Source organism: Gymnogyps californianus, chromosome 8 (assembly GCF_018139145.2).
Source record: "Gymnogyps californianus isolate 813 chromosome 8, ASM1813914v2, whole genome shotgun sequence".
In the NCBI taxonomy this organism is placed as follows: domain Eukaryota; kingdom Metazoa; phylum Chordata; class Aves; order Accipitriformes; family Cathartidae; genus Gymnogyps; species Gymnogyps californianus.
This window is the reverse complement of record NC_059478.1, coordinates 7,755,484-7,777,310: the sequence shown is the minus strand read 5'-3', so window position 1 is coordinate 7,777,310 and position 21,827 is coordinate 7,755,484. Positions and strand designations below refer to the sequence as shown.

Below are 21,827 nucleotides of genomic sequence, written 5' to 3'. Positions count from 1 at the left end.
TACCATCTTGTCCACCTGGTTTGGTGTTGGCCCACGATTTGGCAACAGGAGCTGCTTCTGGAGGAGCAGGAACAGCAGGTTTTGGCTGTGTCTGCGGCACGTCTGGCTGTCTGGAATTAGAGGAAAAGCACTTGTGAATACAAGAGGGTGAGCACAGAATAAGATCATCAGGATTACTACCCCAAACAAGTGAATGAAATGAGGTAGCCATACAGCTGAAGAACCAATAACTACTTTTCTGCAGAAAAAGCATTTTCTTATATAAAAGGAGTTGTTATAGTAACAGTTAAAAATTGGAATAAATTAGCTAATTCTTTCAAGAGTAGATTTCCAAAAGCGGAGAGGAATGAATGAAAATGGCTGGGCAGAAAATGCAGTCAGGCATGAACAGAATTATAACTTCTGAAGTAGTGTATTGGACAATCAAAAACCAATCAATCTACAACCATGGAAGGGAATAATTTGGAATAATGTTCTCTTGCCTCAGGAGCTAATAGAGGAAAGCACTTAAAGACCACCATGAACTGAGAGAAAGAAGGCAAATATATGTCAGAAATTACGAAGTAAAAGGAACTGATAAGGAAAGCTAAAGACGTCATGAAAAAATTTATAGGTACCATGAATTGGAGCCCAGAAGTTTAAGTCCATTAAGAACAAAGTCTCTATTTCACCATCTTAAAAGAAGAGGCAGACATAAGAACTCATTTTGTCCAATACAAAAACCAGGCATATTCTTGAAGATCTCTCTAGTCTACAGATTCAGTGATGTTTAATTTCTTTCAAGAACAGCTATTTCTGAAATCTGCATATTCATATAACTTAAGACTCCAAAGCATTAGTGTCTACAAGTCAAGACCTCCAGCTCCTTAGTAGTAATTTTTGATGAAACAGGAATTAGGGGGCAAATCCAGTAGTCTAGAATCACTTTATTATACCAGTAAAAAGATAACTAGTGCAATATCACGTCAGTTAACTCACAATAAACAATTGTAAATGCTTTAAATAAATTCTAAAGTAATCCTAAATTTCTGAGGACTGCCACCGAGAAGTCAGTTCCATTTGGGTTCTGCAGCAATCAGCCCAAAGCACTACACAGTAGTCTCAGGAATGACGTAGAAGTAAACATCACAAAAAAAAAAAAATCACTGCTGGGGAGAAACACACTGGCTTCTCACAAGGATAACTGAACACAATTTTGACTTGTTTCCACAGATTACCGGAATTTAAAAAAAATCTCATCTTTTCTGTTTCCACTTAGTTGTATTTTCTTACAGCTGCACATTTTCTAAACAGACTGGGGAAGTTGAAACTTATGTGGCTGTACTTTGTCACACAGAAGTGAAACAACGTTAAGAGTTTATTTCTTGCAGTCCTGTTTCAAAGCCGAGCCCATTTAGAATTTGAGTTATCCAAAACACTGTCCTATAGGTGTACCACTTGATAAGGGAAAGAACTCAGCTTGGTGCTAGCTGAATTAATCAAATCAATACACGACAGGCTGCACTATCCAGGAAAAAGGGACTAAGGCAATACCCATAGAAAGAGTGACAACTTGGGAAAGCAGCAGAAAAAAAATTTCTTAATCACAGGCAACATCTCACTCATGTGAACTCCAATGCAGTGATACAAGAAAAAAAGAATTAAACTAGAGCAAGCTGATATCAACATGTTATCTTTATGCACAACACTTGCGAGAGGAATACCAAGTGCTGTAAACTGCAGCACTTATAAGCATGTTGAAATATTGGAGAAATATAGCAGTAGTTACAAAAATGGTCTGAGGCCTTGAGCAAACGCATTAGATGGTCTGAATTTAGGAGAATTTACTCATGGCCTGGGCATACATACCTGTTCCTGGGAACACGTCCCTCCCCCGACTAGTTTTACTTGTATGTGGTCTGAGGCCTTTATCAGAATAATGCATATGAAAATACAAAGGCAAACACCTTCCAGTTGCAGATAAGGGATAGCTATTTATTTATTTTTAAATGCAACACCAACTACTGGAATATACTTCTAACACAGGCAGCAGGCTACGGAAAGGCAGACAAAGACACAGATAAGGTATGTTTTAGTCAAGCTACTGGCTCAACACAGATTTAACTAGACAAAGTGTAAGTGACCTTGAAGTTTAGGAAGATGTTGTTAAAGTACCATACAAAACACTGGGCAGAAAATTGTAAATTTGTAGTTTCATAAGCTTAAAAAAAAAGCTAAACACAACAGTATACTCCTGAAGTCTAACAGCTTTTCAGAGAGATGTCAAAAATTGACATTTAAATGTAGGAAAGTATACAGGGAGAAATAAAGGGACAGCAAGAAGGGGAAGAATACCTTTAATCATCTTTTGCTTTCACAAGTGCTAGCAACAGACAATCAGTGCCCCTATCTTCAAGTGTTTTTCAGAACAATTTATATGTCAGAGAATAAACACTTAAAACCCACTTCTACTTTTGTAGTGAGAATCATATCCTATTTTAAACTTACATGGCAAAAAATTTGCTTTAAAATACTTTCTAATTAGATTATTGAAAAGTTTTAGTCTGTATTTTCTTTAGCTGACCTCCTCTACAAGTGTGAAACAAACTTAGATGAAACCATACTGAGCATGGGAAATTATATTATACACAGTATACAGCAGTGCATCAACATCACCATCACTTCTATTTTGCTTTATCACATACTGGGGGAGCATGAAACAATAGTGTAAAGTTTAAGATAGAAAATTTTTGTAAGTCTGTAGAATTTATGGCACACTAACCAAACAAATTAAAGTGAAAATATTAAGAACCATGAGGAAAATAAACCAGAGATTCAAACAAATGTATACAAAACATGAATTTTTGAGCTTTCTCTGCCACACATCAGCACAATCACACTAAACTAAACAGATTTTTGCATACTCTCACAAACTTGCAAGTTATTACTTAACTTAGCTGCTGTGTGCCTAAGGGTTCCTCCTAGAGTTTCAAGAAACTTTTACGGTGATTACACTGATCTTACAAAAATGTGCTATAGTATTTCCTTTAAGCAGCCATCAAAACTTACACAAAGGTAGCCACATCAGTTGGCTAAAGGTAACACTCATCCCCTCATATGGGATTCATAAGCATACTGCTTTCAACCTAAGTGTGGGGTTTTTCGGGTTTTTTTGTTGTTTTTTTGAACTATCCCCCTAATAGCAAGATTCTTCCTCCCAAAAATTAATAGTGGTGCTATTTCCTCTCTGGTAGCTATCTTGAGGACAGTCAAGTCTAGCCAATTTCTTCCCATGCCCTGCCCACCCCTAGTTTTGGGAAAACTTGAGAGAAATGGCACAGCAAGACAACCCTCATATCTCATTGGTCACTTACTTTTCTTCTTCGTGCTGTTCTTGTTTTGACGCCCATCCTGTGCCGTCTTTAGGCACAATGTTCACATTAGGGTCATTGCCTTTGTTCTCTGCTTTGAGACTGGGGAGGTTAGCTGGGGGAGGCATCCTCCTTGAAATAGCAACTTTTCCAAGACTCTGTAATCCATGGCGTGCGGCAACTACGTGCCAAAACAGAAAGTGCAAGTTAATAAAGCTGTTTAGCAGGTAGTATTCAGCAAAGCTGCATAAATCAATAAGTGTTTTGCAAGAAACTCAAAAAATTTAAGACCATAAGAATTAGAAATTCAAAATTCTTCATAACTTATTTAAAAAAAAAAAGGGAATTGTAAATACTTGGTTTGGGACAACTTGAGTACTTTTTGAATAGTGAGTCACTATGGTTAGCGTATTCCAGAGATTAAAAAGGATATATGGCCCCACCTTTACACACAATGCTCAGTGACAGAAAGCTAGAGAGCCATTTAAAATATGATATTGATGTCTTAATATCCTTTAACATGTTGTCAAGCATCATACTCTTGCTCCTTTTGGGGTTTAATGTACCTTGATGAGTCCAGGAATACCCACATGGGTCCAGCCCATTTCTTTTTTGCTGCCAGTTTCAGTTGGCAGATACTGCTTTTGCACAAACATTCCTACAAATTGCATTTACTCCAGACCACAAGTATGGAAAAGCAATATGAAGCTAACACACTACACGGGACATTCAACCTACTAATCAATCAACTCAGGTGAACAAGTACGAGATACTACCCTAGGCTTGCTGTATCATTACAAACATCTCGGTTTCAACCTTTAAAAATAATATTGTTACAAACTTTAACAAAGTTTGAACACACTTCCCCTCTTTCACCCCCCAATTTAGGCAAGTATGTCAAATCAAATTCAAAGCCTTCAGTGTCATTCCCCCCAGTTCTCAATCCAATCAATCATGAAAAAGCAGGCCCACAGTGGCCTTATTCAAAACTTCAGTGTAAGTTTCACCCAGTGTTTGTCTGCAAAACAGACAAAGCACCTGATCTGAAAGTGAGCACTGCCTTCTTGTTAATCAAACACCTCCAGTACCACAAACTTTTTCTGAAATACGGTAAAAAGCACAGCTGGGGAATGGCATGTCATATGCTGATAACAAATGGAGACTGCAGCTATAAAACAGTTTCTATTTACCTATATTCTAGTTCCTACTAGACTGCAAATGCTGTCTCCTGGAACTGATATTCTTGTTTACAGCTAACCAGAAACTGTAATCAAGATTGCTTTCCAGAATTCTTCCACTTAACTGTTGTATCAAGCAGTTCAAAAATCTTGCTGTGGTTAAGTGCTCATATATTTTGCACTCTTAATTAGTACTACAGTAATGATGAAACGGAATGCAAAACTAAAGCCAGTTTACTCACCTGTGGTCTTCTGAGTTTCCAGTGACTTTCCCTTGTAAGTATTAAACAGACTGAGTGTTGCATACTTTGTTTTTCCATCCTTTGCTTTTGTACTCTGGCCTGACTTTTCCGACATTTCGATGGAAACTCATCGAGTCTGGTACCTCCTGCTCACCCCTCAAAATTTCCCTGAAAGAAAAACACCAGAAAAGTAAAACAATTTGAATATAAGCCAATACTTAAGACAGAGTTCATAAGACAAAAAAGGACAGCATACTTAACACTCTTAGCACTGTTTCATTTAAGCATACTGGAGATGCCACAGAATACATTAGCCCCAGGAACCCCAAGCCTTATGTAACACTATGTAATTTTAAAGCATTTCTATCTCCACAATTTGAACATCACAAAATCAGGAGGGTCAGCATTTAATTAATACCAAACACTATGAAAGTAGTAAATATTGTCCATGATCTCACAAAAAAAAAAGCAGCATGCAAAGTTTCCACCAGCAGCTAGCTCCCCACTGGGGAAGCTCAATGACTTCACCCACTCCTGCAGCCAAGCACTGAGATACCATTAACTGTGGTACAGTATTTCTGGAATTTGTTTTTTTCCCCATTAAAATCATCATGAACTCAGCAGCTAGAGAAATTAAATACACCAAGTCAGAAGTTTTCTTTATCAAAACTGGGAACACAGTATGCTCAGACAGGGAGGGTGAAGAATTCCTTAAACCAAGAGTTACACTATTCTTCTTGTAGCAGTAAATTACAGGGCTGTTAGAGCCAGTCATCCCTCTCCTCCCTCCTTCCCCCATGTATTGGGTTTGCATGGTAAGGTTTTGGTAGCAGGGGGGCTACAGGGGTGGCTTCTGTGAGAAGCTGCTAGAAGCTTTCCCTATGTCCAACAGAGCCAATGCCTGCCAGCTCCAAGACAGACCCACCGTGGGCTAAGGCCAAGCCCATCAGTGATGGTGGTAGCGCCTCTGGGATAACGTATTTAAGAAGGGGAAAAGTTACTGTGCAGCAGCAATTGCAGCCGGAGAGAGGAGTGAGAATATGAGAGGAACAACTCTGCAGACACCAAGGTCAGTGAAGGAGGGGGAGGAGATGCTCCAGGCACCAGAGCAGAGATTCCCCTGTAGCCCGTGGGGAAGACCATGGTGAGGCAGGCTGTCCCCCTGCAGCCCATGGAGGTCCACGGTGGAGCAGATATCCACCTGTAGCCCGTGGAGGACCCCACGCCAGAGCGGGTGGATGCCTGAAGGAGGCTGTGACCCTGTGGGAAGCCCGTGATGGAGCAGGCTCCTGGCAGGACCTGTAGACCCGTGGAGAGAGAGAAGCCCACACTGTAGCAGGTTTGCTGGCAGGACCTGTGACCCCGCGGGGGACCCATGCTGGAGCAGTCTGTTCCTGAAGGACTATATTCCCATGGAAGGGACCCACGCTGGAGCAGTTCGTGAAGAACTGTAGCCCATGGGAAGGACTCACGTTGGAGAAGTTCGTGGAGGACTGTCTCCCATGGGAGGGACCCCACACTGGAGCAGAGGAAGAGTGTGAGGAGTCCTCCCTCCAAGGAGGAAGCAGCAGCAGAGACAACATTGATGAACTGACTGCAGCCCTCATTCCCTGTCCCCCTGCACCGCTCAGGGGGAGGAGGTAGAGAACTCAGGAGTAAAGTTAAGCCCGGGAAGAAGGGAGGGGTGGGGGGGAAGGTGGTTTTAAGATTTGGTTTTATTTCTCATTACCCTACTCTGATTTGACTGGTAATAAATTAAACTAATTTTTTCCCCCAAGTCGAGTCTGTTTTGCCCGTGACAGTAATTGCTGAGTGATCTCCCTGTCCTTATCTCAACCCAAGAGCCTTTAGTTATATTTTCTCTCCCCTGTCCAGCTGAGGAGGGGAGTGATAGAGCAGCTTTGGTGGGCACCTGGCATCCAGCCAGGGTCAACCCACCACACCCCAGAATAGCAGGCCTTGAGAAAAAGAACCCAGCAATATCACCGATGTTTCACTAGAAGTTCTTAGAAGGAACTTGGCAGAGTTGCTGCTCATCATCAGGCGAGAACACAAGTGAGCAGTCACTTAAACAGAACATTATTATATAGTCGATTTATCTTAACAACATCCAAAACCCCTGCTACCTCCCTTACAATAACAATTTTTTAATATGTTTCCATATGAATTCCAGAATAGTTATGTATGCTCAAATACTCTTACATTTCATTCTAAGAGCAGACAGCAATAAGCAAGACAGAGCTACATCCTGCTGAAACCCTTTGGTGATCAACAAACTCCCTGGTCAAACTCAGAGCCTCAGAAGACCTTCAAAAGGAACTCAACTGCACTGATGTATTAAGAAGAGTCTGCAAGGGCAAGTAGTCCAAAGAATAAAGCACTTATTTGGTCATGACAGACATCAACCAATGTCAAAAGATCAGGGAAGTTTCATTTATATAGGAATGACAACATTCCTACCCTCCTCTGCCTTCTACCTCAATTTACAAGCCATGATTGACAAGACTAAGAAATGAAGATGGCAAATAACTTTGGGATGGTCCAGCTTCAGTAGGATTTGGGCCAGACACTATTCTATTACAATCCATGCAGACTGTTGCAAAGGGGACACTCTTCAGCTTCATACAGGGCCACATACATGGCTAAGAAATATATTCTCCCCTCTCCCAAAGAGAAAGCATCTCCCAGATTTTTTTTTTTTCCAAATTAATCAGCATTTGGCTATTTCAACAGCATGTGTTACACCAACAGCCATTCCTCATGTCATCCAAAAACATGAAATACAGGATGGAAGGAGGCTGAACCTAGCTCACAAAGTGGACCACATAACCAGAACACAGACCTTGGATATGGCTGTTAGGCCATCCCTTATCTATCCAAAAAAACTACATATGGAGGCTGCAACGTTTCACTGGAAGCCACAGCTCACTACTCAAACATCATTATAGGCACAGGGAAGAAAAAAACCCAGCCTGATACATGAATTTAGACAAGCTTATCTTTGGAGCTACCAGTCAAGCAGATTTCAAGCAACCATTCACTGTTCATGGCTGCCCCAATACTTATTTGCAATTCAACAACATGTCAAGCTTTGCCCATTATTATTATTCATGGCCACGCAACTGCTTTCAGCCAGTCTGGAGACCTGAATCTAGGCAGACTAGTTTATCAAGCTGGAGTCTAAATCAGACATTAGGCCCTACATTAGCCTTTTCTTCTATGAGAGAACTCAGTTTATCATAACATCTTCAGTAAAATGTCTGTGAAAGAACCTGGCAGATTCTTTCCCTTCAATTCTCCTGTTAGTCTCTGCTCCCAGACTTGTATTTATGATAAAGAGTCCACCACATTCATCCTGGAGCATCAATCAGAAGAGTAGCTATTGGGCAGATAATTACCAGGAGCGTATGGGTGGCAAACAAGCTTTCAGGTGTGCATATAACCCTATCAAGTAATACACTATAATTACTTGATACTTAGCTATGCTCGCACGCACTTTCAAGTGAGAACACATACACAGTGTTAATCTTCAGCCCGAGACTCATCCCAGCCCCAGAGTTTGTAAACAAGTAGCTTCACAATGGTGAATAACCTAGAAGTTGGGGGGGGGGAGAAAAAAGATGACTCAGGTTATGTATTGCCCTCCCAATTCACAAAAGCGGTGAAGCCCTAACAGATGCAGGCAGTCCAGAAGGCAGTTTGAGGATGGTTTAAGATAATGTTGAGTTTTTGTCATATCTTCCAAAGTCTGTACTTCTGGTAGAGATCAAACATGGAAAATCTTAATCATAACTCTCTTCTTTACAGAGTAAGACAGAATTCATACTCAGACAAATCTTATTTGTAACAATTGTTCTTTCTAGAACATTTGATAGCTTAAAGAACAGGAGTCGGTGATCATGTTCCCCAATAATGCTTTTTGATGTCAAATTTACAAAAATTGGTCTGCTCGTTACAGCTGAGCTCTATGCCTTTTAGAGTATTAAAATTCATACTGTTTGACAAGGTTTTCCAAAGTTACACTACAAAGAAAAAGAAACAGAATATTTTAAATTGATTAAAATTGCACATTCCTCAGTAATCTGACTTGCAGAAAATAAATCAAGCACTGCAAACAGTGCTATTGTAAATTAGGCCAGTCAATATATTCATATTTAACTAAGTTTAGACCTGATACTGGTTGCCAAAGAAGATATACTTGCAAAATTAGACTTTAGACCAGGTACTCAAGCCAGGGATGACAAACCCTCCTTCTGAAGAGCCCATCTGGCCCTCTACAAATGTACCTGCCAGGTCACACATTAAACAAGCACCCAGTGCCATCTAACAGTTATAAAGAGATAATTGCATGGTTTTGAGCCACATGAAATAAAATTTCGAGCTGTATCCAGCTCCAAGACCTTTGCTGTTTCACTCAAACTTTACTGGTATATGCTACCTTCCTATACAGGAGCGTTGGAATCATTCCCTCTGTAGCACCATGTACATGATATTTTAACATAGGACATGTTTAATTTGTGCATACAATAGGTTGGCAAGTACTAGACTCACCAAGTGATTCCCAATTTACCCTAATATTTACATCTTTTGTTATTATCAGTAAGGTAGCTGTTAGTCTGAACTTCTATTAGTCAAATCCTTAAAAGTGAAGTGCTGCTGTGCACTAGGTTTACACTCACTGTCATATGAGTAAGAACATGAGACAGCTGTACACCTCTGAACAGTAGCAACATATAAAAGATGTCAGAACTACTTACCAAAATTAAATAACTACCATGATAGTGAACAGAAGGACAGGCAACAGTACAAGCAATAACAGCAGCTGGCAGGGTTCACTGCACTATTAAGAAATTTAAGCAAGTCAGCGGTTCATTTTGAATGACTACAGTTATTATTATGGATAATTACAGAAGGCACAATGCTCCCAAAATTCTGGAGCAAAGATTACCTTTCAGCCGCTCTCTAATGTTATCAAATAAGTTAGCTGACCTTCACTTGGCCTTAAGATTTTAAGGTTAAAATTATTACTGTAATTCTGTACCAGATTATTTTTCCAGACTGCAACTGGCTGGCTTATTTAGATCCTGCAATGAACTCAGAAGCATGTGTACAGAAATTACCACAGTGAGTAGCTGCCACAAATTCTAGATATCCTGGTCTCTGTTAAGGAATATTTACTTGTACCCTCTTAGATACTTATAGTTGGTAGAAGAGCAAACAGAATGCAGTATATTCTAGACTGTAGAATCATATTTTTAAAATAATAATAAAACTCCAGCAAACAAAAACCACATACGTAGCACACAAACCTTTTCCACTAAGTTCCTAACTCTCCTATCATTTCAGAATTTCCCAAGATGACTTGTCTAGAATGTAATGATACTAGTTCACATGTCTGTAACTTTACATAGTGCTCCATTAGGACCAACTGCAGACTAGAAAAGATCTTACCTCCACTTTGGAAAAACGTTCTTATGTGATTAAATAAGGAAGAAAGTATTATGTATTTTGAGGTCACTTTTGAGGACTGTAGTGGTAAGAAGTCTAAAACATCTAACAACTCAGCAATTCTTGTCTAGTTTCCTTCCTTCTCTCCCACCATGTCCATTTCAGTATTTTGTAGTTTTATTATACATACGAAAAAACAGTTTTACATACATGCAAGAACAGAAAAGCATTCTGTGTAAGCTACGATAGTTTGTTGCCTCAGTGAACAAGTACAGACAGGCATGGAAAGGGGAAGAGAGTTCTGTAAAGGTTCAGGTAGAAACTTAGCTTCTTTATCCACAGTTTTTGGCAGGGGCAGATCAACTCTTACTACTGCCATGGGAAATAACTGTATTCGCTATGTTATGGTCTCCCGATTAATGTTTCTGTATGTGTTTGAGGCACAACGTACACCATTCCTCACCTTCAGGAGAAAGATTACTATTCCCTGTATTTTTCAGACATCCCATCCAAGCTGACGTAACCACAGACAACCGCATGACAAACTCTAGACTCTTATTTTATACACTGTATTTTTAAACCTCTATACAAAAGAGGTCTTTATTTTTCACACAAGTGTGACATGTCAAGAGACTTCTTCAGCAATATTAGTCATCTTTTACGCAGTCCCATCTTTTTGAATCCCACACCCCACACTTACTTAGCCTACAAGCACACAATCAGTTAGGATAGGTAACCTGTACACTAGCTTCCCAGGATTTTGAAGCCTTAAAAACATTAAGTAAATACTAGAATTATTCCCACATTCCCTATTCAACACAGCTAGGATATCTAGTCGCTGTCACCTCTACTCCAAGGGCTGTATTTGAGCTAAATTTGGAGAAGTATGAGCTGGAATGACTTAAGGCAAAGCACACCATTCAAGACAAACCTGATGAAGATTTCCTACAACCCTCAACTCTTGGTGCCTCAAATGCCCATCTGTGAAGTGGGAAACATCATAAAAAACACTACATGAAAGTTTATTCATAACTGGGACACATTAGCACCCCTCTCAAAACAAAAAACAAGAAACAAATCCAGAAAGACTTTTCATACCCTATTTTAAGCACACTAAAGCAAGTGGTTAAAGGGCAAAAAACTTCATATACAAATTTGTCATTTGTATCCAGCCATAACTCCACTTTTCTTAGAATAGCTTTGTTTCTGGCATACTGAAGAATGTGGTTCTGGTAAGTTTTGGAACTAAATACAACTGAAAAAAAATGAAGCTTTTTTTGCCACATGCTTGATTGATGTTAGAGGCAGATGTTCCCAAATTCAGTGTTACTAATTTCAAAAGAGAATTCTTGATCCCTCAACAAGCCTTGTGCTCAAAACCCGATAAATAACTTGACATTAAAAAATTCAGCTAGAAAGGAAAGGTTCAACTATAAGTCTGGCATATTTACATTCCAGAACTTCACTGAAGAAGTTGCCTCCTAACTGTAAAACCTAAGCATAATCTACAGCTAGATATTAAATTCTGAAAAAACACAAACCTGTGTGATCTTCAGAATAGAGACTAATTTAGACTATTTACAGAAAAATAAAGCCAATGTAAACCAGAGAAACATAGGATACAGGACTCAATGTACTTGGAACCCAAAAAAGCCTTCTTCATGCTTTATTTGCAACCCATTACCAAGGAACCCTGTTATTTTAAATGAACACTCAAAAATATTGCGTAATTATTGAATACATGGTTTTGTGCACAGAACGTTGCACACAAGTAACAAACGGAATTACAATTAAACATACTGACTTCCCTTCTCTGACATGGATATGTTTATAAACCAACAATCTCTTATTGATGGCCCTATATTTATAACTCTCTAGTACCCAAAGCATCATTCTGGGACTGAGGTTTTCAGGTCCAATTTTTATTAAAAAAAACCCCACATTTTGGCCATTTATCCCACTATTCAGAATTCTTAGTAGCTTCAGCACTAGTCAGCTTAATATGACGTGAAAACAAGCCTCAAAAAACCTCCAGTAACACTTAAGCAGCAAAAGGCTCTGTCAAATCAAAGTATCTAATAAAAAAAGCCTCTAAGGTCAGGATTTCCCTCCCCCACAAGAGCAATTTGCAGTAGTGTTCATTGTCAAGTAGGTTGTTGCTAAGGAGGCTGACAATTGCAGTAAAGATTTCAGGGACTTTCGAGCTTCTCTTTCATGTACCTCAGACATGGCCCTATGACCTACAAGAATAGAAGCTCTCCAGATCTTCAAAGAGTTCTGGGTAGATCTCACTACAACTCATTCTTGAACAAGATCTATACTGAGTTTTATTTCCTTAAAAGCCAGGCTAATAGACATTTCCATCCCTGTTTTTCTTCCCCATCTCTAGATTTTGGGCTCACTGGTTTTCAGCAGAGCTTGAAAGAGCATACACAATGCAAAGACTGCATTGATTCTATAAATTCTGTGAAGGTATGTGGCCAAGTAGGAAAAGAAAACCCTTTTAATCACCATCTCTTCTGCACCCATCACCTCAGAGGAAAAACTGTAGCACAGGCCGATCCCTGAGGCACTAGACAATTTATAGAGGAGTATTGTTAATGGCTACCAAACGGAAAATTAAAATGAGTTTTGCTCCTTAGAACCAAAGCATTCTGTCATGAGACAAAGCTGTAGAAAAGCAGGCTTTGCTAGTTCTATCATTCTTCAAATTACTCCCCTTTAAAGTCTAAGAAAGTCTTTCCAAAACACTACCAAAACTAGATATGTCAGGTAGAAAACAGATCATGACAGAAGAAAACCATTTTAGGACATTATCCCACAGATGCATCTTATAAAAATGCAGTCTGTGGATGCCAGAAATGAGCATCCACAAATATGTCTGCATCAGTTCTAAGAGACATCTAACAACAGTCTAAATAGAGCTACTAAGCTTAAGCAATGAAAACAACCAAAATTAGCCACCCACAAAAAGTCTACACAGAAACTAACTTTACCACAAAGCATATGTTAGTTTAAACCAGCAATCTATAGAGCAAGCAAATCTTTTGCTGCCTTAGAAAGGCTGGAAGGCAGCTTGCTGAATTGTCTTCTGTAAGAAATAATAGTCACCTAGAATATGACCTTCCAACAGGACAACCAGCAACAAACCACAACATCTCAGGGAACTTTTATTAGGAGTGTCTCAAGTCTAACATGGCACTAATAGCAGTGACTAACACTTTTTAAATAAACTTTTAGGACACATCTTGCCGCAGAAAAATATTAGCGTGGACTAAAATAATCTGTTAGTTCTATTCATTTTTTTTCCAGAGCATTCTTAAGAACAAAAGGAAAAATGAGTTAAGAGCAGCTGGCTGGAGTAAAAAAACCACAGATAAAAGGACATACAAACCTCAAATTTGTCTCTATCCACAGATTTGAATATTTATATTTAACTGTATGTGCCTGAATATTTCACTTAACATGCAGAGAAATCATATTCCTGTGGAACAGCCCTGCCAAAAGAAGCTTGATCCATAGGATCAATCATGATCAGCATGTCTTTTTAAATGTGCCCATATAACAAGTGATCAAAAAGCCACAGACAGGATAAACTCACACTGGCAATAAAACTGTCAAAAATGCACTAAATATTTTCATGTGTCACACAGATTCTTTGTTTTAGCTAAGATAATTTCTGAGACCCGTACTGTTGATGAAATCTTCTCCTTCTGAAGTGACCTCAGGTAACAGAGAGGTTATGGTCACCTCCCTTCACAGGCAGAATGATGCCAGTACAGCTAGTTAAGAACTCTGGGAAAAGAAAGGACAGTTTTCATTTCATTTAGTTTGAGGATAATTTTTTTGCATGTTTGTATTCAGAGTATCAAATAAAGCTGTTCATATTTTGACAAATATTATCTAAATATTGTCCAAGGCAATACTGTTACCCAGGGGTTCAATGCTTTCAATGTTTATGTACGTCACTTTCTTCCATATTTTACATCAGTGGCCCAATTTTGGTCTCCCACCTTCTACTGGATAAGAGAAGCTGTTCATCAACACAGCTCTTACACTTACTTTTGCCTTTTACAAGGAAGGAAGGAGACAATGTAAAGAGGCACTCAAACATAAATACAGTTATTCTTATGAACAAAATGCTAAAATTAGTAAGCACCTCCCCCAAATTTTATTCAGTTCTCAACTATTGTACATGCAGAAGATGTAATACCTCTGTCTACTTTAGCTTTATAATTACACTTAAGTACTCTTCTGGCTGTAGATTCTTCCACATTTGAGACATAAACTCAGTTTTATCACTAGAGGAGATTCAAATCTAAAATGTACGAAGTGCTATCAATGAAACCTTTAAAATAAATAGTGTAAGACTGGCTACAGAAGGCACATTACAAATTATCAAAGAACAAAGCCATGTTTTTGAGATGTACAAAGATAACAGATTTTAAAGGTTGATAGGTACTAAAAGATGACCAAACAATGACTACCTAACTTTTTAAAAAAGACTTTCTTGTTATCTTTGTAAAGAGATGGGCACATACTGAAGTAAAGCAAATTCTCTTGAAACTAAAAGTAAGATTCTCTCCAAAGCCCTGCACAGAATTCTTTTGGCTGTGATAACATCCAATGCAAGTCTTTAAATCCTTATCACATCAAGCAGAAAGAACATAGTAAAGAAGTGGCTCAAATGAAAAAAAGAAAAAAGAAAAAATCTCTTTTCCAAGGAAAAAAGCTGGAAGGACAAAGCACTGGCACCACCTCTCTCACTGGAAGAGGCTGATGAACTGAAATTAAATTTCAGTTTAAATTTTAGACTAAAGCCACAACACTTCCAATCTATTCAGGCATCTATCTGCTGCTACAGTCAATGGCAATTAAATTCCTACAGGGTATGATTTGAGCTGAAGTTCCCACCCTGTGACTCAAATTAGCAGAGTGGCTAGTAACTTTTTACAGGTAGTTTCACTGTTACCATTCAGAAGCTCACCAAAAGCCAGCAACATATTTAACTTTTACTTTGTAGCTACTAAGATACAAATAGACTCATTTGGGCTTCCCAGACAACAAACAAAATTTGTAAGGAGGCAGCACATCACCACAGAAGAGACGACCTAAGAAAGCAACAGCTGCTCCCAAGCAACAGGCAGTGAATGAGGTCTGGGGTGCAGACTCCTACTAACCATCAGCAGATGAACAGGTGACTTAAAGGGAGTTCAGGACCAACTAACAACCAACTCCTGCCCTTCTTCCCAGCAGGGGAAAACATTACCTTAGACTACTCCTCCTATGTCTTTACATTAAGGTTTTCACTCTTTCTAGTCAGTTTTCTAGTAAATTTACATCCTCTGTAAAGGAAGGACAATAGCTTTGTATTTTAAAGATAAGTTAACAATTAAAATAGAAATCAATTTTTAAAAGTATCAAGTATCAAAGTCCAGTATCAAACAAGGTCAAATTAAGAAACTCCCTTCAATGTATTTCCTATCTTCAATGTAAATACAGATGATAAAGCTCCAAAGCTCCCCCTTCTTGCTTGCCACATTAAACACTATTTCCAGAATTTCAGAAGAAAACTGTAGTAGAATGTAATTCTTTGAATTACCAGAAGTTAGATAATGAAAAAGGGTACAAGTATCACCAGAGAGTTTTAACAAAAAAACCTCTACTATTGCCTACAACTTCCTAGTCTGGAACATCATTACACTGATCACTGTGCCTCCATGTTCGACCACTCATGCAAAGCCACACATACTCTCCCTCTGAACACCTAAAGTACAGTTAAGTAAATTCAAGAGTAACTATACAGCTTACACTAAATACACAAGCTCCCTAAAAACCATTCTGCTTAGAATATTTGCATCACAATTCTGAACTGAAAATCCAACATCTACTATCTCCAGCAGCAGGACCTTCAGGCACACAAGACTCCTACAGAAATCCTCTCCCATACTTAACTCTAGCATTCAAGTACCCGCAATGTCCAGATTCAGCCTTAAGTCTCTAATCTTCTGTGTAGCCAAAAAAATTGATGACTGGCTTAAAAGATCTAGACAGAAGTGATTTTAATTTGGCTTCTGAGTTTAGAAAATTTACTTTGGTCATTTTTTCAAACTTCTTTGCAACATGAGGGATAGTTCTTTAGGCTAATATACTGATGGAATTTGCACACAACTAAGTAATAAAGAGAACGGACTTAAAGGTTGAAGTTGTACACATAGTCGCATGTGTCACAGGCACCATAAAATTATGAGAATCAGAAACTGCGTATGTGCCACTAGATCAAATAAATGCACATTGGGTTCGGCATTCACCTCTACTGGAATGGACCAGAATGATCTTGGTATAAACACCAACCTCAACACTGATCCAGTGTATCTTGCTTCTGTCCTTACAGTCACTGTTTTGGAAGGTTGCATTTGTCCCAGATAGCTTCCCACTGATGACTGAAGTAAATGTGGACTCATGCTTAAAAAAATAGTTCTCTGTAGGTCTGCTGGCAAACTCAAATAGTAATGACCAACAGGCTAGCGGAATGAGCTTACAACTCTTCAGAGCAATTCCCAGTTTAGGTTGAAGCACAACAAAGCAGCAATGCAAAACAAATCTTGTTTCTCACCGATGCATGAATAATAAGCTTCCAGAGCCTGAAAAGACTACCATCTATATTACATGAGAAGAACAGTTACTAGACTAAAATTTCACCAGTGGGGTACAGCGACCACGTAAAATATACTACAGCCTTCATTGGTATTACAAGCGTCTAGCTCATTTACTCATTTGTTCTACATAAATCAGGCTAGTGGAAAGAAACTTAACACGACCACCACAGCTCAAGTAAAAACGACAAAGATTAACAACTACTACTAACTGTACTGTATTAGAAGCATTCCTTCAAGTACCAGCCCATTTTCAAGTTATCAAAGTACATTTAAACAGCTTCTTTGCCAGAAAGGATTTTTCAAGCTATTCTAGTAAAGAGATTGACAGAGCGTGCCACACGTAAGTCAGAACTAGCACACCATAAAGCTAATGCACTAACATAACACAGCTATTCCTGCCATGTTCTGATAATCCTCAAACACAAATTGGAATAATTTAGATGTTTTGCAAGATTACTGAATACATTTCAACTAAAAACATACTATTTTCTGAAAATGTATGATCCAAAACTTCTTTGCAGCTCACTTTTAAGGCAGGCTATTTTATTCCTTCTTAGCCTGACAATTTCTTTACAGTCTTTATTTGTCACTAAGCATTACAGCAAATTTTTTGTAAGACAGATTTTTGATTTTCCAGTTTCATGCAGTTGGTGAAGAAACTTTTTAAAATTGTAAATTTTTAATTGTGGCAGAAGTTTTGAAGTGCTGGAAGGAAGCCAGGACCAGAAAAAGAAAAAAAGAACAGTTTCTATACAATTAAAGAGAGCATCATAATGAGATGCGTTCTCATTACTTCTGGGAACAGAACAATGTAAGTGCTTTCACCCAATTAGCTTTTCAACTTGCAGATGCCAAATGAGACTTTTATTTTCAAGATTTGCAAAAGCATTTATTAAAGAAATTTCCATTATTTAGAAGAATGAGAAAACTTCAAAGCTCTCAAAACTGAATTGTTGCCTATTTGAGAAAAAGATAAGGGAATAAATTAAGGCGAATTCTTGCAGAAACAAGCCATGTACCTGCTATCAAAGTACAGTATTCAAATAGTAGGTTGGTAGGCAGTGCTTTTCTCTGAATACAGAAAACTAATGCAACCTGTCTTACCTATCAGAATTCTTTTTTAACTGAAAACATTACAACTATTCACCAGGCTTCTCACAAACTAATTTAGGTCAGCCTATCCTGACCACAGCCGCTCTCTGTAAAGGCACCTGTTAACTTTTCAGATCACAAACAGTCCCTTAAAAAAATTACAAACGCACTTAGCATGCTGTCACAAGCACCACTTTGTTTCTTGCTCAGCTGCATCACACCATCCGGCAGAAGCCTGGAAAGGCAAAAATACTAGCATACTCATTGTCCCCACGCACACAGAAAGCGACATGGGGAGTCTCCTTCTCAGTGGCATCCCGAGTAGCGGTTGCTGTCAGGCTGAGAACAGGGAAGCAAAAGGGAAGTCCACAGTGGAGCTGCAAAAAAAGCGACACAACTGATGACATACAGATGTTCCCATGTCCATTCCAATCTGAGTGCTGAAAATATTCAAATGGTCGGCACTTCTCTGCCCTTGCTACGTTTAGCTTTAATTGCACGGAAAGAATAATCAGAGCTGGTGAAGACGGTGGGTTTGAGGATCCATTTGCAAGAATACGGGAAACAGAATTGCTTGCACCCTACAGCAAAAAAGGTATGAGCAAGAAGTCTCCACATATTACTGGATTTTCTCTTATTTCTAAACATACAGAGTAACAGCGAGCTGCTGTTCCCTTCCGGCTGCACTTCAGCAGATCTGACTCCAGCTGCAGGCTGAAGAGTGCTCAGGATCCGTTCCTCTGCAGGCGGCTGTCTGGGATAAGTTCCCAGAAACAACAGCTGAGCTGAACAAGAGTTGACTTCTGAAGTCGGTCACAGTGTTTGGTGCAAAACACTTCCTTTTAGGAAGCTGATGAAAGATAATCAATAGGTACATGAAAATAGAGCAGATTCCTGACAGATGAGCAGCAGAAGTTGCAGCCATTTAAAGTTACCCATCTCTCCACCGTTTCATTTTTCCCTTTCATTTTAAGACTCTTACTGCAAAAGCCCTCGCACTTTACTACAAACTCTGAAACAATGCCATTTAAACTGGTGGCATACTTCCAACCCTCCTCACCCACCCCATATTGAACTGGACAGTGGAAGGGGGCAGGACAGATTAAGAGACAAATGTAAAGCCATTCCTTGCTGTGAATAGCTCGAAGAATCTTTTTCAAGACTTTAATTTCCTGCTCCCTTACCACAATTTCCAAGCCCCACTGTAATAATTAACATTTCTTGACAGAGGAAGTGACACACTTAGTTTCAGCATTCTTCCCAAGGAACCACAGCTCACTGAGTAGTGGATTTCTCTCCACATCATACCTTTCTGCACCTTTAAAGTATCCCTGACCTCAGCTGCAAATAAGTAAAAGTTTTTATACAAACCTTTTTTTTCCAAAGCCCCTATTCATAGACCAGTCCTTAAGTAACATAAATAGTTACATCTAAGGTTCTTAACTTCAGAAATCAGTTAGATGTTGCTTTGAAATAATGTTCAGGCAAGCTCTTCTGTTCATGAGCTCTTTCAGAATATTTTGGAAGTGCACAAGAACCACTCTAGGGCTACATCCCTAAGGATTTTCATTCCTCTTTAGAACAGATGTGCCAAAATTAATTCCCTCTTCTCTAGCTATTTTTTCCAACTTTTTTCTGTTCACCTTCTCAAGATAGTTTTGTTATTGAAGGGTCCAACCTGAAGATGGAAGTACACTCATCAACAGTAGGAATCTACAGAATAAACAATTTTATACAGAGTTCTGTATAACCTTAGCATGATGAAAAAAAATGTTCAAAACAGTTACTCTAATCCGTTATGTAATGGCTTAAGCTACTTGTCACCACCTTCAAAACTTCCCACCTTGCTCAATACCCAAATTCTGTGTTGCCGGTAACTCCTACCATATTCCTAACCTGATTCATGTACATCAAAAATAATCGTATTTTCTCCTCTGTATGAAGAGATGTTACAGCATATTTCTTTTTAAGGCTTTTAAGATACTCCCACTCTGACAGTGAGAGCCAGGGTTGCCAAATGTACCAGCTTATAATACACCATTGACAGCATCAATTAAAAAAACTTCACTCCCGTGCATACAAAGGTGGTAGAATTTGCTCCTTGGTCTGGTCCAGCTTGGAGAGAGCTCATAGCTCCTCACAAACAGTCTCTTCTACCTGCTGCCTGTTATCCTCCGGATCTCTGCTTACATGTTTTTCCCTGTGACTCACTAGTTTCTTGGAATAGAGACCATCTCCTCCTTCACTGAAAGAATGCTCAGCATGTAAGAGATGCAGCTGCGAAAACCACACTGACAACAGTTCTGGACAACACTGGTTAATTACACTAAGGGTCAACTTCAGCCCTCTCCTTTACACCGGATTCGATCATGTTTTGTTAAAAAAAAGAAGGAAAAAACCCAATGAGGAGCTACTTTTGAAAAGCCTTATCAGCATACTCAGTTTTATGTATCTGCCTTTCAGCACTACAAAACCCATTTTCCACTGAAGTTAACTTGCATCTGCCAGATAGCCACAGATGAAGTTTAACATCTTCAGTTGCTCTTGGTTCTCTGTTTATTCTGCTTAGGAAAAAAAAAAATCCCATGTGTCCCTTGATACTCTGTTTTCAAGATGCAGTAGGTAAATAATTAAGGCTCAATATATTACCAAAATACTTACCAAGAAACTTTTCTTTATCCAAAGCTAAGCACAAACTACAAAGCTCTGTCCATGCTGATAACTTGATTTGCAGCATGAAAAGCATCTCCTAACCAAGGTGACTCCAGCAAATTAACCAAGTAGCTATGTCACAAGCCAAAGGCAAGTTCTTCTTACTAGAACACATCTCTCCTACAGACTATTTACACACATTGGTAAGAGAAAATGTTAATGTTCCTCCTCACCAGAACACTTCTGCTATGCACCTATATATACACCTAGATACACTTGTACAGGAAGCACAGACTGTCCTAAACACTATTCTAAAACAAGCCCTGTAAATACAATAATATTTTTTGCAAAATGAAAACATCGATGCAGTGATCTAAAGACAGTGAGGTCCTTCAGTGGAATATATGGTTACTCTGAAACAGAAGAAATATATTAAGTCCTAAAGCATATCAAGTCTTAAATTGGCAGAAAATCATTGGCTTCTCAAACAAAATGAATATGTTCCTGCACTTCAACCTTACTCGAAGATTCAAATCAGTTAAATAATGTTCTTTTGCCAAGAATAAACTATTACTCCTGCAAATACAATTTAAGTCTACAGTCATAATTTTAAAGTACAAGTTAAAATTTACAAACACTAAAATCTAGGAATATTAAGGTCACATGCTTACAAAATATTAATTTTAAAACAAGCTGTAGCTGTTTACACGATTTAACGAGGACAGTCTGAAAAGGTTTGCTTTTCTAAGCAGAGAAAGTTTGATTTGCTATCTTAAGCAAGCAGTGCAGCAAAAAATGGGCAACCTAGCCATTGCTGGTTTTACTATGAAAAACCAAGTAGTAATTCTGAGCATGATGAACGACACCTTATATTCCAACTAACTAAAAATTGAGTAAAGTTGCCATTTCACTTAGGAATCAGCTGTACATTGATCTAAAGAGATATTTAATAGATTCCTCTTCCCTCAGTCACCCAGCACCAGGTGATGCCACAATTCTTCAGGCACTACCTGTGCATTTGATGTACCTGAATATGAAGTGCAGTAATTCCTGTCTCTGATGCTGTAAGCCCCTGAAAGTGTAGCCCATGTTATTTTCAAATTCATATCAGTTAAAATTTATCACCATCATACTTCGGACTTAACGTATATAATGTTGATTCTACACTATAATTTTACTGTTAATCAAGACAGTGTCAGATACATA

The 21,827-nt window shown here is 38.7% G+C and overlaps 1 protein-coding gene across 1 annotated transcript in view; it reads right to left on the bottom strand.

The window, feature by feature from the left end:
* The window catches only part of PRRC2C (proline rich coiled-coil 2C), a 77,739-nt gene that overhangs the window by 52,812 nt on the left and 3,100 nt on the right, over window positions 1–21,827 (bottom strand). The window contains exons 2-4 of the mRNA XM_050901200.1: window positions 4,771–4,938; window positions 3,354–3,531; window positions 4–110 (exon numbers count right to left, since the gene is read on the bottom strand). Of these exons, the coding sequence (XP_050757157.1) occupies window positions 4–110; window positions 3,354–3,531; window positions 4,771–4,885 (400 nt within the window). The 5' untranslated portion in view covers window positions 4,886–4,938. The remainder of the gene's footprint in view (window positions 1–3; window positions 111–3,353; window positions 3,532–4,770; window positions 4,939–21,827) is intronic.